A 12880-nucleotide genomic window follows, 5' to 3' on the forward strand; every position below is an offset into this window, starting at 1 on the left:
TGCACTTTATCACGTCTCGTTATAACGGATCTCACTGTAGATCGTTGCCTTGATGGATATTATCGCAGTTTAAGTTTGTTTTTGACTTTTATTTATGGAGCCATATTAAATCAATTGTCTATTCTGAAGAAATCGCAAGTTGCGAGCAATTGAAAGAAGAAATTATTGTAGCCTTTCATACTTTAAAACAATCGAATACGTTAGAAAGTGTTCATAGAAATTTAATTAGAAGAGCAGAAGTATGTGTTCGGCAGAATGGGCAACATTTTCAGCAATTTTTGTAGTAATAAACTTTATGATTACCTCATATTATTTCATTATGTATTCTTAATTTTCCGTAAGACGTAATAAAGTGCACGCGTACCGAGCGAAAATTCAAAGTCGATTTTCTCGGAAACAAAGCCTCAAACGAAAAATTTTTATTCTATATTTTCGACTTCTTTTTTCACGTAGAATCACCCCCTTTCTGCTTGTACCACCAGTTACCAACCACCCTGTATATATTGTAATGTATAAGGGTTCTTTTTCGTTCAGTTTATTTTATTTACAGTGGTTATTTAATTATTCGAACGGTATTAATTAGTGAAACATAACTGGAGCGATTTTTTCAATACATCCACTCTTCGTAGGATTTTAGCATGTTCATGACCTCAGTGTTTTATATTTAAAAATTCTTATACAATGTGTATCCTGATTCATAAATCTAAGCTTCAGTAGAACAAGTCAGCCCAATGTGAAACTTCTCACGTTCTTCGAGTGTTTCAAACTGTCGTTCGTAGCTCGACGTAGGTAAAAATTACTCAAAAACTAGCTTCACAGCCATCGTCCAGCCAGTTTGCACACGCGCTCTCCTCTATATAAAATTTCTTCCTCCAAGATCGAAGTAAAGGTCGTCCGAAAAGTTTCTTTCGTTTTATAATACACATTTCCCGTTTTATATTATTTTATCGAATTACGTATGATTCATTTTGTTCTATCAAAATAAAGATCACAACGTTCGACAGATTAGGTTTCATGTTTATATAAAGATGCATCGTTGTAAAACACGTGTCTGTAAAAGGAAGACACTTTTCGGACAAGCTAATACCCGGCGCGATTATACTCTCTTCTTGTATTATATTATAGTATTTCAAAAGTACTCTTCTTGTACTATTATGTAATTTCAAATACTCGACCATTGACGGACAATAAAAGCTCGCCAAAGATTCTCGAAACGATATCAAGGTGAAAGATGAACGTTTTCCAAGACATCGTTTCTTCCAGATTCCTCCAAAGTCTAACATTGTAGCATTACGCTACTCTCCATACGCGTTGGTCGCTTATAGACTGCACGATTGTCGCAGATACTACGACCACAGCGTTACAAAAGTTCCCGGCGACGTATGTAAATCCGGACGCAAACTCGATTGTCTCCACCTACGACATAGTCTTCTGGTACTGTTGGCCGTCTTCGATGTTTCCTAGAAGCAGCCAGTAAAACGCGTCGCCCTCCTTTCGATTAACGCGACGAACTCGATTTATACGATCGTTTAAAAGCGAAACCCTATTCGGGATTCTAGCGTGCGCCGGTAAAGACGTGTAATTTATGCCAGTCGATACAACCGTTTTTGTCTGTTTCGATGGATCGTTAGCGCGTTTCCGACCTGCTGATACGAATGAACGCGGTTTCCGAATTTGGAAAACGAAATGGACGATTTGTACGCGATTAATCTCGCAGTTTCCCCATAGACGCTCGCCACAGGTGTGCCATGTTTTATTTATCACGCGAAGTCGGTAAATCGGTGGTCTATCGATTCTGACCGCGTTTTCTGATCAGTTTTAAATATCGAGATTATCGTTCTATCAGGATCTATTGCCTTGGCGACTAAGTGATTACGGATTGCGTCGATACCACCTAATGACAAAATCCGCAATCACTTAGTTGCCATCTAGCAAAGTGATGCCACACGACAAGAAGATTTGTAATTTATTTAGAAAGTCTAAAGATATGTTAGAAAGTGGAAAAGTTGCATACAATGTACATAAGATGCAGAAATATCAATTATCTTGTAGAATATTTAACAGACGAGCAAATCTTCGCTAATGCCCTGTTTATTTTTCTTCTTATTATATTCAGAAAAATAAAACGGATCTTCAAATACCAATATAACGATAGAGTAAACGTTTGAACCTAATTTGTCGAAGCTAATTGGTTCGATAACGATTAGCAATTAAGGGTACTTGATTTATGCGCTCGTTAAATGGGATGTGGGTTATCGATGTCGTATGATTTATTTTTTAAGTCGTTGAATGACAATGATACGGCTTATCCGGAAGGCGGGCGGGTCATGGCTGTTTCACAATGCTTCATTGTTGGAAACCGGCATGAATCGCGCTATCGCCTTTACTACGATAAAGTAACGAGGGTCAGAAGTGCATCGCAAACGGGTCAGGGCATCAGTTGCGGAAAAGTGCAACGTGTGTCACAGTTCTACGTGTCTTTGGTATCGGGAGGATCACATTTGGCTGCGAAATGCATCGAGATACTGTTCAATTTAATTTCGTGTTCATATCATGACAGACTATATATCGATGGCGAATCATTAAAAATATTAATCTCGTTGTTAGAAAGGATATACGTAGAAATCCTAAAACATCAAGTCATCAATCGCTAAGAGCATTACATCTTCTATAAATAATTCTGTAACTTTCTTCTGAACATAAGTTTTTTCCAGTTGCACGAAATCTTCAATTGCGGAGAATGCAGCGGAAGAATTAAATTTTAATAGTATCCTATGCTAGGCGTCAGTTGCATCGTAGTTTATGGTTCCGAAAAATTGGCGCTATCAGGAAAAATGTTACACAATGTAATTTCATTGGCGAAAGTCTACCGACGGATATATAAATAATATTAAAAATTTAGAAAACATTAGCGTAGATTAATAAAACTATCATCGAAAGTTTCGTTCAATCTAATTTGCAATTTATGTTAGAGCCAGTGACGCTTTATCAACGAATCCAATATACCTCGTTTGCATCCATCGAGTTAACAGACCGATCAATCGTTGGCGACGCAGCATTCGTGAGAAATTTTCTACGTGGTAGAAATTGTTGAGAATTTGTTGGAATAAAAAGGATCACGGCGATGGCAGACGGCGTGTATTTACCGCTGAAAACATGGAGCAGCGTCGACTTAACTGTGAGGTCCTCATTGTCCGGCTCGGCCAATTAATGGCACGGTCCTCGACAGACCGAGCAATAAGAGGAAATAAAAATGCAATGAAAGCCTTTATTGACTATCATTGGTCGGCTACTGAATGCATTCGGTCTCGTTCACGAAAACGTTCCATTGTTCCTTTCGTTAAATACCCATGGAACGAGCGACGAAACTGGACCAATGAAAAAGAGAGAAGCCAACGACTTACGAGCTGAGAAATACAGGCTGCGAATCGTTCGATCGTTCACCGTTAATTTTCATCGATCCGGAGACGATTAGCGCGTGAAATGGCGATCGATCGAACGTGCATTGTTTCGTGCTCCTTATCGGCGTTGGAAATTTCCTTAGCTGGATTAATTTCAAATCTTTCGCAACATCGAAGCGTCAAATTCCTTTAATTTCAAACCTGAATCTTACCGATATTTATGTATCGCTTGTAGATTTTGTGGATTTTTCGACTGTCTAAATTGGGTGGTTAACACTTCTAACGGAGTAAATATGGACAGTTTGTATGTTTTAAAAATACTTTTTAGCGGAAATATCACAAAACTGGCCCGAATCTCCATTCTCCAAAATGTCGACGAAGATACAACAAAAGTTAATATTAGAGCTACGAAAATATTTCTTGTACCATATTCGATCGCGCTTCGATTTATAGCATCTTCTTATTTGTATACAATATTTCCTCTTTATAATTTCTGACCTCCTTTCAATGCCTGGCCTTTACCAAAACCAGTCCGCCTGTATAATAAACTAGATAAATAGATGAATAATTCTAGTAGTACGGTGGTATAAATTTTTGCTAGATGAATATATGACTGATTGTTTCTGAATATATGACTGATTGTTTCCGATAAGGCACGTTGCGTGATGAACACGAATCTGTTTCTCTATGATCTAACAACGCGTGACAGTATTTAATGAGCAATCGAACGTGGAACGTGCCGACACATCGTTCGTACGTGATTCTATACATCATATGAAGCCGCTGTTATCATAACTATTTTTACTTCATCATAGTGGGGGTGTTCATTGAACGAGCTCAGCTATTCCCGTTGGTTTCGCCTTTTTATCACTTTCCAGTTAGCTTTCTGTGTACTCGCTAGTCTACGCGAATCAGTGAGATAAAAAGCAAAATGTCAACAGTGATTACGCAATAATGTAAACGCTCGATTATCGAAAAACAATTCGATATCTTCTATATATATATGAAAAAAAAGTTGCTGAAAGATTATCCAATTTTATTAGATAATATTAGTCATTTTAAATCATCGTTGTTTCTCATCACACACGCTCTCTTTATCTTGTCGTGTCGGACATTTGAACGCTATTTTATGATGTAAGATTCGCTGTAAAAATTCCACTTTATAATAACAATGCTCTTCTATCTGATTGCAGGTACTTCAGCATGATATGATAGCAACGATCGAGGAGATCTGCCCCGCAAGATGAAGAATCCTTACGTCCTCGCGTGTTTCCTTCTGCTGCCCGCGGTGCTGGGCCTCACCCTGCAGGAGGACGACCTGGTGTTCGACGACGTCGGCGAAGAGACGGCCAGCACAGCAGCCGCGGTTGTCAGTCGTCGATTAGACGAGCACAGGGCCAGCTGGTACGAGCCGAAGTACTTCCATGACGCAAAAAGACATCAATTCGACAAGGTGCACAACGTTCCTCACGTTGTCGTGCCAGTTGGACATGTACTCAAGCTTAAAGTCCACAAGGAAGCTTTCAGCGGCCCTGAAGACTACTACGAGGTGAGAAATCTCGAATTATATCTGCTTTAAATTTCAATATTTCGATAGTTGGGGATACCAGCTGCTGTCCTTATTTAATTACGTTGGTAATTGTAACCGGTGTTATCTATGGGAAACACCAGATGCGAAATAATCACGTTGCAGTATTCAACGGAAGTAGAGTTTAAAATTGATAATTTCGTACGCATACGAGTGTTAATAACTTTTGTGTCGTTAAGTTCTATTTTTATTATCTGTTTGTTTGTTTATTATAACATTACAATTTGTCCAGTCGAGATTAGGGAAATTCTTATGCGCCAGGTTCATTTACGTAATTCAGCAGGATGTCGTCTTTAAGAATCTTAAGGGAGTGTCCTGAATTAGAATCTTCCAAAACAGCGTTTTTTTGTGATTTTTTTTAGAAGGGAAAGAAAGAAACGAAGTTATTGAATTTTGAGGTATGGTTTTATATATATTTAACGAATACAAAAAAATTTTTTTAAAGTAGAAAGGAAATTATAACAGATTTCTAAGCCTATCTCATGGGCTGCAGTTTTCAATCGGCGTGAAGGATCCATCTCGCAATTCTTGACCGAAACAGAAAACTAAAAAAGGATTAAATTATTATATATTTTTCTTCTCGATGAACTAGAAAAGTTCGTCAAGAAGTTTATTTAAATAATTGTTGTAGCATCTTAAAGTTTATTTTTTCTTTTTATAAAACACATTTTTTCTTTAAACCCGCCAAAATTTGTAACTTCACACTAGTTTCTGTCTTTTTTTTTTTAGTTCATCGGGAAGAAAAATATGTAATAATTTAATCCTTTCTTGGTTTTCTGTTTCGGTCAAGAATTACGAGGTGGATCTTTGAAAATTGCAACCTGCTACAATTTTTTTTTCCTTTAAAAAATTTTTTTGTATTCGTTAAATATATACAAAACCATACCTCAAAATTCAATAACTTCGTTTCTTTCTTTCCCTTCTAAAAAACATCACAAAAAGACGCCGTTTTAGAACATTCTAATTCCGGACACCCCCTTAAGATGGATCTTGCTTTTTTCTTTTTAGGCTGACAGATCGGTAGGATGTTCCTTTTTCAGCTTTCTTGCAGTGGAGAGTCTGTATAATTCCGCCGCTAACTGGTTAAAAAATGTGTTAGGAGTTTTTCTTCGTGCTTTCTTTCCATATCTACTTGTTTCCTCTTGGGCCGTTGGAATTTTTAGATGTTTGCGTCAGTGCGAGTTCCTCAGATAACACGAGACAGAACGACTGTTCTCAGTACTTGTGACTAAAATGACTTCAGTTTCTTTATGCAATTTATTGCATATTGCAATTAAATCTGCAACTAGTTAATTTGTCTTTTTGCTATACCTTTGTTTGTATACCTTTTACCATTAATGTTGTCGGTATTTTACTTATTTTGCTTGCGAGATAATCGTGTCACTTGTTCTGTGTTTGCCTTTGTTTCTTTGCCAACGACCAATTGCTTCATTTTTGCGATACGCGATTAAATCGTACGCGATGAAAAATACTTTCCTCCACGCCGATGATGTTCACTTACCTCGAGACGTGCATCATCTCTTCCTTACTTTTGTGATATAATTTCCACGAAATGCAATAAAAGTGGTGCCTTTCAAACTTTCTTTGCTTCGCCAACGTTATATTTACAAACGTTAAAAATACTCTGACCTTTGCCAATAGACACATAAATCTAATGCACCGTAGGAGTAACACAGCGGCGTATTTAATCTTTGTTATTTACGAGTCATTTTGCGTTTAGCGAAAAGTACCCCGCCGACAAAGTGTGTTAATTCTGGCTGTTTGCCAATGATCGTAAACCGATTCTTTCTTTTTCCAATCCCTTTAAAATACTTTTCTGGTACGTGACTTCGGTCACCAGAGAGGAGTTTTGTCTTGGAGTAGGTCACGTTGATTTTCCTGGTAGCATAAATTCGCTCGGATTTGTCTGTCGAAAAGTTGAAAGTATATTGTTTGTTGTTTTACTTAGAAGCCACGTTTAAAAAGTTTGCGCACTATCTTCGGTTTATTGTGGTTGGTATCGTGGTTTAATTTATCGTGACCCATTTCAAGCGAAGTGCACTATTAAACGAGGATATCAGATAGTGACATCATCCCCGGTGATGCTGCAACAGATGTGGGTGGCGCGTAATGCTTGTGTTTCTTCGGTTGGTAGCGGACAGTGTTGTTTTCGCAAATCAGAAGCACACGTGGGCAGCAAACTATATTCTACGAAACACAGGTTCAAGTAATAAGCCCCTGTCACGAGCATGATTTACGAGAATTTTTGATGCAGATCCAGCAAAATTTTCTCTTACCTTTTTGTAGATAAGCATCTATGTAATAAGTAGGTAAAAAGAAGAGAAAATGGTGAAAGAAATTATTCAACGAAGGATAACAACGATGAAAGAGAAATTGTTATCAACAAGACACTTGCAATTACTTTTTTAATTATACTCGAACTCGTATTATTAACTTGAAATTAATGTCGCAGCCATATGCACAGTAATTTAACTTTATTTTGGAAATTTCTTTACAAAATTGTTTTTCAAGCTAATGAAATAATAACGTCGTTCTTTCAATATTCTCGGATCGTAAACTCAAATTCAAGATATTACGTGGTACATATCGATGGTAATTTCTTTCGCCTTGAGAAATTTTTCACGGCTACGTTTCCCGAGACAGTGGAATTTTAACCGAATTTTTCGCAACTCTTGGATTCTATGGAATCATAGCGATCTCGGCACGTTAATGTAACTTCAGTTTGACCCAGAACGTTGGTGCAACAAATAGTCGAACGCGTCTTAATTTGTCAAACGGGAAGGAGCCAGGAATTCCAGGGTTCCGTTTCGGGCAAATTTTGGATTGTCGCCAAATTTCATACCGTCATCCTACCGTACGTAGCTTCCCGTGTCTTTCCTTCGCTTCCTTTTGTCGGCCATGCTAACGCCCCTAGGTATCTATATTCCTGATTCAATTTGCCGATAACACGGATAGAAATTCGCAAGGTACGGCATTCATCGCCAGGAAACCAGATCCTACATTAGCATTTTATGTTCTTGAACGAGGGTCGACCCGACACTCGAGTACATTCTACGCAATTCTAACTGAATTTTCGAAGCGTTTTAGACTTGCAACAAATTTATTCGACCAAATGCTTGCAGATTTATCGCCCATCGAATCGGTCAGAAGGATTTCTTGACATTTTTTGTTTTTAAAGAAACTTTAAATAACCCAGAAGAAATTTATTAAGCGACAATCGATATGTGGTTTTGCTGCACGAACGTTCGCACGAACTATTCGTGTTTCGAAACGATAACGACGATAGTGAAATGAAAATTCGATAATCCAAATGTAATCGCCAGCACCGCACGTCAGCCGTATCTTCTCTTTCGTTTAGTAGGCCGTCGATAGGCATTTTATTCTTGCGATAAAATCGAACGAGCAACGACCCTCGACCGATGAACATACCCACGCGTTTCGAAGAAAGAATACCCAATGGCATCGACGAAAATAAAAACCACATCTGCCAAGCCTTTTTGTTTTTGTTCGCACGTTATTTGCGGCGACGACGATGAAATTTCGCGAGACTGCAGCCACAGCCGACATAAATTCGCCAATTTCTTATGAAAACGTACCCTATCTTCGTGCAATTTATTTCATTTGATTGAGAAATCTAAATACGTATTTATCGTCATACGGATTTTCGTCCTCCGGATTTTCTCTTCTGACTGGTTCTTTCGCCAGCGATTTTCACTCGCCGACCCATGGAATTTGCATACGTTACGCAATTATATTTCTTTTGCTTGCTTGACACACAGTTACGAAAGCAATATGTGAGTTGCTTTTAGCGCAAGAGGTAGAAAGATAGAATCGTTTACTCTGTTCTCGAGTTTGTTAATCGACGTTTACTATAATTATTACGCAAGCAAAAATCTGACGAGATGTTAAACGTCTGTGAACCGCGTAAGTGAAATTGGACATTCGGGTAGGGACGATGGAGTGACTGACCCGAAACCAAACTCAATTAAACCCGTCTAATTTCCTTTTGCCTGAAGCACACACATTACCAACTATCAACTTACACAATTCTACTCACGCGTTCGCTACTATGATAATTACCTGTACCTGACAGTGGAATTGACGCGGGGCCATAAAAGGTCATCGATTGAACAGCAAACTTAGAATAAGCAAAAAAAATACACCTCTGCAAATTCCATAAAATTTCTATTTAAAAACCACGACTTGATCATTTCGATTACTCTGGTAGTTTTGGTATTAAATAATTCGTTTTATTTAACACATTGTCGACCGGCAATTTTACTGAGAATTTATCTCGTGTCACCGGATATTATTTCGTAATTGGATGTGGAAGTAAAACGATATAAATAAACTTCAATAAATTGTTGAGATATGTGTAATTTTGTGTGCTAGAGTAGATTAACCGCGTAGTAGTGACACACGTACGTGAGTATGAATGTATGGAAGTATGTGTGTGCACAGCGTCTCGAAAAACAGATGAATGCAACTGTGCCGTTAGTAGTGTGGTATAGAAGATGGTCAGACAAAGAGAGTGCTGAGACGCGTGCAAATATATATCCACGAAAATCTTGTAAATCACATATTAACGCTTTAATGACCGATAGCCTATTAATCGGCTTTTCATCGCCGACGCTTACCGATCGATAGCCTATTAATCGGCTTTTTATCGCCGACTATCTTTCTCATTATTTGAGCAGTAATTTATTATATACTACTAAAGTACCTTTGCACAGTTGCGTCAGTTGCGTTGCTTTGTAAGCTCCCACAGTTTTATACCAATTTGAAAAACGTACCTTTCGCGATGAGCAAAAAGAATGGTATTGGAGAGTCTAAACCGAAACAGGGCTGGCGCTAGGGAGAATCTGTGCCTGAGATGCCGGTCGGACGTGCGTATGCTGTTAAATCGCTAGCGGTTGGTAAAGTATTAACACTTTGACTGCCACGCCGAAATCACGTGTTTCGCTGAGTATTTTTATTATTCGAAGCATGTAATGCCAAAATAATAATAAATTGATGATTAAGACAACATTCTTCTCTAATGGACCATTTATCTGATTGACGGTCACGGGTGACCACCGTGGCGCCTTGGTAACAGTTGATAGCGACATATTATAGCAAGGCTTCGTTTATTTCAACAAACCATTCGCATTCGTTGTTTCGTCATAAGTAAAACGTGCAGAATATTGTCGAAACGTGTTGAAGATATTAATAAACAGTATTTGCTCATTCTATATATAATAGTAAGGTATGTGCACACTTCTAACTTCAATTATATGATTACAAAGCAGCATTTACGATTATTTTCTAAGGTGTGTTTATAATAATATTTGTAGATTAGCCCTCAAAGATATGGATGCCTACATAGTGCACCGTTAGATGCTAGATTTGTTCTAATTTTCTTTTTATTGATGTTCCAATAAAAATGTTTAATCGTTCAATGGGGCTCTTTTTGTTTCAAAGTATCTTCTATTTATCGGTTATATTCAAAATGCCCTGACTGTCAATTTTCATAGAATTTTTACAATTGTCAGAAGTTCAAGCGCTCCGGTCACCAATGACCAACGTGGCAATCAAAGTGTTAAACAAATCTGAAACTATTTTGATATAAGTGTAATCTAACTGTTCCTTTACTTTTATTTCCACGATTAAGATCCACAATTGTCAACCTAAATTTTATTTATTATTCAACTTTTAATATTTCACTTGGACAATCAGATAAAACAGCTTATAATTCATTGAAAGATTCTTCATGGGTACGTTCCGTCATCGTTGAAATTTTATTTGCAACAAAGGACGCAACTTGACGGGTCTTAGAAGCTTTAATATCAAACGATTAAGAAAGAAACAGATACATTAAGCAATTTTTATATGTTGCAAAAACAGTTGTTCGACCCTAACGGAAAACTGCTACGATGGTTGTATTGGGACGACGCGGCGTCGACTCTGATGGGCGTCCCGACCAAGAAGGACGTGGGCAGACGCGTTTTAAGCGTGAAAGTGGTGCCAAAGCACGATGTAAGTGAAACGAAGAACCTGTTCGTCGTGCAAGTGGTGCCGGAGAAGCACGAGGAATTGAAGCACAGAGACGGAAAGGTGAGTTCCTTATATTTGAGCAAAAGTTCTCGAGCACCGTTGCCAGGTCCTATCGTTAACGATGAAAGCGTTCTATTGGCAACGGTTCAACTAGCTCCTGTCCGAACAACAGGTACCACTAGCCTGCCACTATCAGAATTAATCGTAGGATCTCGCAACCTGTTGGCTAACTTGCTAACTTTTTCCACTAACCGTGCAAATCGTTTCGTTTCGAACAGTAACTGTTCCTCTCTTTTTAAATACGAAAGATCTCGTTGAAAACCGACCGAACAGAATTACGTGTTTGAATCGTAGTCGCGTCAGCGAAGGAAAATAAAATTGCGGAAAAAAATGAAACTTTTAGGATCCAACGACATCGATCGAACAGTATATTAAACTATAATTGGAAATTATCCTAATAAGTAAATTTGCTGTTTCGGAACACTTGTATTAGCTTGTCCGAAAAATTTCTTTCGTTTTATGAGGAAATAATAGATACACAAGGTTTTTATATTATTTTGTCGAATTACGTACGATCCATTTTGTTCTGTTGAGATAAACACCGCGACATTTCACAGACTTGGTTTGCATAAAGGTACACTGTTGCAAAACAAAAACACATTTGCAAAAGAAAGACACTTTCCGGACAACCTAATATCTTCAAATCTCATTGTATAGAATTGTATTTTGTAAAAAATCTTCGGTGCTTAATCGTTTCACCATAGAACGATTAATCAGGTCATCTTCGCTTGAACCCGTAAAAATTCCTAATTTCCAATGTCTTGTCTAAAATAATAATAAGTCGTTTTTAAGTTTAGTCGAGTAGAAGAAAAATATGTCTGTAAGCGAGACTCTGATATTTCCAGTGTTAAAAAACTCACGTTTCTTTAAACCTATTATCCATTTTAGTGAACGAACAGATCATTCAGGTTGGCCAGAGCAGGCTCGTTTGTTGCTAAACTCGGCGCGTCCAGCCGAAGCTGTTAATGAAGCGGTAAATCAATTAGCACGTTAATCGGTTTCGTCGGCCGATCGAGCAACAAGCATATCGGGGTTTGACTTTTGCGCGACGCGTCGATCGTTTTAATCGGATCCAGCCGATTTTCGGTATCTAGATAATTAATTGGTCGCAATGCCGTGCTCGTTAAATCGTTCGACGAAATTATCACGTTTATCCTTCGCTACGAGACTGTGGCCGCTTACCTGGATCACTCACGTCCACGGAAACATCGCCATTTTTGAACCGTTTAGCGTCGATTAATTAATCGGATAAACTGGATTTCACCCCTCGACGCACGCGTACGCGCGCGATCTCTCGACCCTGGCCGCTTGCAAACGGGAAATTCCATTTGCTATCGTTTGCCTGCCGTTTCCAATTATTCGATTTTTACCAGAGAAACAGCAACCTTGTGCGACGTGCTCGGCAAATTATATTATATATTTTATTTATAACACTAAGCAGTTGAAACACGCAAATCTTTACCTTGGTTTCTATTTTCTCTCTCTCTCTCCCTCTCTCCTTTTTATCGTGTTCGTAAAAACGCGAATTTGCGTGAAAATCCGCAGTCCATTCGTTACATTATCTCGCACAAACACAATCCATTCTGCTCTAAATTAATTCTTTGCTACTTGATAAGAATTATTAAGCCTTATCAATTGTACCTCACCCTTGACCATTTTACTTTGTTTTACCATATAACGCGTTCCACGAAGAAGATAGTGAAATCTAATAAAATTCCTACAAGACGGCAAGAAAAATCCAACCGATCTTCTGGACAAATTTTCTGAATCGAAAGAACCCGGGATAGAAGGGTGGAAT

The 12880-nt window shown here is 38.2% G+C and overlaps 1 protein-coding gene across 6 annotated transcripts in view; it reads left to right on the top strand.

The window, feature by feature from the left end:
• Positions 1–12880, top strand: part of LOC100645828 (dystroglycan 1) — a 106573-nt gene that overhangs the window by 82749 nt on the left and 10944 nt on the right. For 5 of the 6 annotated variants that reach the window (XM_012308555.3, XM_012308559.3, XM_012308557.3 and 2 more), the window contains 2 exons: positions 4595–4950; positions 10873–11082. In XM_012308555.3, coding sequence (XP_012163945.1) covers positions 4645–4950; positions 10873–11082 — 516 coding nt within the window. In that variant the 5' untranslated portion in view covers positions 4595–4644. Of the gene's footprint in view, positions 1–4338; positions 4358–4594; positions 4951–10872; positions 11083–12880 lie in introns of those variants that run through there. The other variant, XM_048405895.1, reaches the window with a different exon arrangement.

Source organism: Bombus terrestris, chromosome 5 (assembly GCF_910591885.1).
Source record: "Bombus terrestris chromosome 5, iyBomTerr1.2, whole genome shotgun sequence".
Lineage (NCBI taxonomy): Eukaryota > Metazoa > Arthropoda > Insecta > Hymenoptera > Apidae > Bombus > Bombus terrestris.